Source organism: Lucilia cuprina, chromosome 3 (genome assembly GCF_022045245.1).
Source record: "Lucilia cuprina isolate Lc7/37 chromosome 3, ASM2204524v1, whole genome shotgun sequence".
NCBI classification, from domain to species: domain Eukaryota; kingdom Metazoa; phylum Arthropoda; class Insecta; order Diptera; family Calliphoridae; genus Lucilia; species Lucilia cuprina.
This window is the reverse complement of record NC_060951.1, coordinates 858,330-862,996: the sequence shown is the minus strand read 5'-3', so window position 1 is coordinate 862,996 and position 4,667 is coordinate 858,330. Positions and strand designations below refer to the sequence as shown.

The window sequence follows — 4,667 nt, the reverse complement described above, 5'->3', positions numbered from 1 at the left end:
AGTTCAGTTCTAGTTCAGTTCTAGTTCATTTCTAGTTCAGTTCTAGTTCAGTTCTAGTTCAGTTCTAGTTCAGTTCTAGTTCATTTCTAGTTCAGTTTTAGTTCAGTTTTAGTCCTAAGTCTATTTTAGTCCTAAGTCTAGTTTAGTTCTAGTTCAGTTTTAGTCCTAAGTCTACTTTAGTTCTAGTTCAATGCTAGATAAGTTGTAATTTATTTATACAAAATCATATCAGAGCTTAAACTTATTATACTTTCTTTTTGTACCCTAAAAGCAAAAGGGTCCGAGTTGTGATTTGAACAAAAACAAAATTAATTTCAAATAACCACTCATTTCTACGAGCCAAAAGGGGAAAATTAACTTTTCCACTTCTTTTTGTTTCTGGTGCAGAAAAATATTTAATTAAGCAAAAATTCCTTTCAGTCACATTTATTCCCCTGCGAAATCGTTAGAGATCCTTAAGCAAAAGGTAAAAATAGGGAGAGAACACAAAAAATACTTGCATAATTTTTTTATAAATTCAATGGGATAGTGGTACAGTTGGTTTTTTCAAATGCTAGAAATGAAACGAAAATAAAGTTGAAAATTATTTCTTACTCATATTGAAGTTAAAAATCATAAGGATGAAAGAATAAGATTTTTGTGAATTCGTGCAAAAAGTTTTTCTTCTTTTCGTGCCCAGCTTTAAGCGCTGACAATATTTTTTTTTACTGTTAGTTCGATAGATAGATTTGGATACCTAAGAAAGAGTCTAATGGAAAGTTTCCCACCAACAACATCGTTATGTATTTTTGAAAAATTTTTTCTTGTTCGTTATAGTTTTTAATTTTCAGAGTTTATTTAAGCATGTTTGCAACTCGTTCTTCTTTACTAACATGAATTTATATTTCATAAAGCAACAACAGAAAGACAGAGAGACGGATGAATGGACGTACAGACAGACACATTTGTGAAAGACATTAATTTCCATCATGAATTCAAGTGGACAAGTGTTGTTGACGACCACTTGCCAGCGTTATCATGAATATGATGAATTTGAAATATTACCAGTTGGATGTAGCTGGTAGTTTCAGTTATAAATTTCTATTTTAGTTAAATCTACTCTTAAAGCCCTTAAGTATTAGAGTACTCATGCTCTTCTTTTAAGCAATTCAATGCAAATATTTTGTATTCATCATTTTTTGCTTTTTTATTTTTCATCTCATTTCAGTTCTTTTGTGTGACATATAGATAAAAAAGATGGTCGTGCTGCCTGGTTCGCTGTACTTGATAGTCAAATGACAATAACATTACGAGGCTGGATGCAAACTTAGCTCAGTTTAAACTAAGCACTACAGTCTGGCCAACAACAACAGCAAAAACAAATGCTAGAAAAAAGAAATAGTTGCAACAGCTAAAAAAAATAGTAGCAGTAGTAGTTTTGTGTATGTGTGTTTGACGGCATTGGAAAGTCTTTTTAACTAAAATGTTGCACTCCTCTGTGCAGGAGCAGAACCAGCATGGAAATAACAATAACAACCACAACAACAATAATAACAACAACCATAACCACACAACGACAACAACACCATCAATGACTTCAGCAAATAGCACAAATTTGAATGCCAATGCTGAGGGCACCAAAACATCAAAACAAGCCATAGAGATACGATCTTTAGCTGCTTCTCAGCTAGAGCAGCAACACAATGGCCAGAAGAGCCACAAACAGCATAATACAGATAACGATTCTCTGGCTGGGGCAGATAGGGCGAGAAGTAGCAGCATTAATGCTGCCACCAGGGCGAGATTAAGGGAAACATCTACAAGTACGGGCAGTACAAACTCAAATATAATGCATTCCAATGAAGATTCTGGCATAGAGGCCAGACATCGACGATGTGGTAGCAGTAGTAGTGGTGGTGGCGGCGCTGGAAATAATGGATCTCGCAGCAGCCATCGTCATCGAAAAACAAGTTCCTCAAGTGCCAAAGCATCAACAGGAAATGTGGGGAGCAACGTTGGTGCTGGCTCTTCAACTGCAGCAGCGGCATCTCCCAAAAATCCCTACAACAATACGAGTGATATGACGGCGGCTCTCAAAACAGGTGATGCATCATCATCAACTAGTATCCAGCAACAGCCTCCAACAACAGCCTCTCAACGTAACTTACAATCCCACCAACAAAACTCGAATACAGTTAAAAACAGGTCTTCTAGTAATCTTAAGAAAAATGCCCGCGAACGCAGTGATGACGAAAGATTGAGTATAGCCAATGACAGCACGGAAGAGACGACCAGACATCGTCGCCGTCGTTCGAGGCGAATAAGTAAAAATACAACAGCAACCTCTTCATCGTCATCATCAGAATCCTCCTCCTCAGGTTCATCGACGGGTTCCAGTTGTAATGGCTCATGTAGTTCTGATGATGGTGATTCGTCAACCTCATCGGGTGAACCGAATTTACCGTATCCCGGCTTTCCGGATGTGGCCCTAAAGTATTTCTCGCAAGACACGATACCCAGGAATTGGTGTCTAATGCTGATTACAAATCCATATCCTTTTTTAAACAAAATTTTTATTTTTTTTTTTTTTTTTTGTTTTTGCAAAATTTAATATTTTTACTAAAAATTTATATTTGCAACAAAACTTTTGAAATTTTATCAATTCAAATCTAAGTGTTAGTTTAAGTTCTATTTCAGTTTTAGTTCAATTTCCGTTCAGTTCTAGTTTATACTGTGACAACGAACTGTTGCAATGTTGACAAGGTTCTGTTGTCAACATTGCATAGTGTTGTCTCTGTGTAGTTCAGTTTAGTTCAATGCCACTTTAGTTAACCTCAGAATTATATGTATTTTAAATTATGCAGCATTTTTTAATAAAGTCTAAGCTCTATATTTATTTCATTATTAGATTGTAAACATTTTTATACTTTATGTAAATCACAATTATTATTTTGTTGTTGCTGTCATTGTTATTTGTTTGAAACAAATTAAAAGTTAAGCTACAGCAACAGTTCAAGCCACTTTAAATTCACCAGTTTTGTCACGTTTCTGTACGTAGATTTTTTTATATAATTTCCCTTAACATATTATATTTTTTTTTATTTCATTTTATACATATTCAGTTTGTTTAAATGCAGGAAAATGCTAAAAAGTTATAGTAGCACCACCAGCTGTGCACAAAATAGCAAAAATAAAAAGGATTAAAGCGTATTAAGTGATGCTCATTAGCCCAACTGTGAATACTACTCCTTATCATAATATAAAGTAAGTGTCTGTCTGTCTGTCTGTCTGTCTGTCTGTCTGTCTGTCTGTCTGTCTGTCTGTCTGTCTGTCTGTCTGTGTGTAAGGGGAAAAACGTCAGTGGTTTTAGAGAGTTTCTATGTGTGTGTGATAAAGAGAGTATTATGTTTGTTAGTGTTTAGCTGGTGTATTTCAAAATGTAATTTTAAGTTGAGGATTTGATTATTTGTTAAGTTTCTGTTTTGTTCAAGGAAATAATCTAAATGGTTGTTGTAACGGAAATTGCGCACTCTATAAAAAACCCAAGAAAAACACTACATAAATTAAAGAATAATCTGCAAAACATGCGCCCTGTCCTAATGTAAACAAAAAGAACATAAATAAAACTTAGGGAAATTTTGTTCATAAGCAGACTCTAAAACTTTTTAAACTAACAAGCATTAATCCCTCCAGAATAGTTTGTTTTATTGAGAAGTTTAGCTATTGAAAAAAGTTACTTTTGATAGTAATTAAATTTTTTTTTATAATTTCAAGTCCTTGAGTTTCCGCCGTTATCAAGGAAAATGTGTGTTTTAATTCATTAATTTTTCCCCACCTTTTTTTACTTTTTTATATTTATATCCCACGTAACACATTTATTTACCATACAAAGTAATTGCAAATGTTTGTGCATCAAGTGCTGCTGTAATCAGCATATCATGGTCATTATTTAAATATACATCGATACTGTTATTTTCCATATGAAAGAAATAGGGTAGTTTGGTAGTTTTTTTTTTTAATTTATATTTTGGGTTTTTCCTGTTAACGAGCTACGTTGAGCTTGAACATTGGTAAACACATATTGAAAGCCTCGAATATGGTCAACCACACAATCACCACTTTCAACGCATATTAAATCTATATACTCGTAAAGGTTTTTTTGTTGTGCACGGTAATTAAACCAGGGCTATTTATTACTCTTGTTCGATAATTCCATTTAATACATACATATTTTGGCTGATATACACAAGCAAACACTTGCTCTCTTATTTAAACACACACATTTACTCTAGAGAAAACATTTGTTATTGATTTGCAAATGTCTGCTATTTTGCTTAATTGTCTTTTATTAACGGTGAATACTGTATAGAAAGTGCAAGTTCCCTAAAGTATGCAATAATTTATTTCTATTCAATAGCAAAATCGAGATTTTTATAACCCCGTAAGAAAATCACTGTCAGTTTTATTATTTCTAAATAAAATTTTAATATTTTCTTAAGTGTTTTTTTTAAAGCTAAGCAGAAGAAGAAAACATTTTTTGCACTCGTAAATCATGTTATCGCAAAAAATATATATAACAGCAAAGTTAAGAGGCTTCGTGACATTGTATTTTTGTTTCTACAAGTGTCATAGTTAAACTTAGATGTTAAATTATATCCCCTTTACACTTGGTAAAAATGACTCTGCAC

The 4,667-nt window shown here is 33.3% G+C and overlaps 1 protein-coding gene across 1 annotated transcript; it reads left to right on the top strand.

The window, feature by feature from the left end:
- Positions 1-1,210: 1,210 nt before the first annotated feature.
- LOC124418716 (uncharacterized protein DDB_G0271670-like) lies at positions 1,211-2,536 on the top strand (the record flags this gene model as incomplete). Its single annotated transcript, XM_046945897.1, has 1 exon — positions 1,211-2,536. A coding segment is annotated over exon 1 (1,074 nt), but the record flags the coding sequence as incomplete, so codon positions are not given.
- Between the last annotated feature and the right edge of the window lie 2,131 nt (positions 2,537-4,667).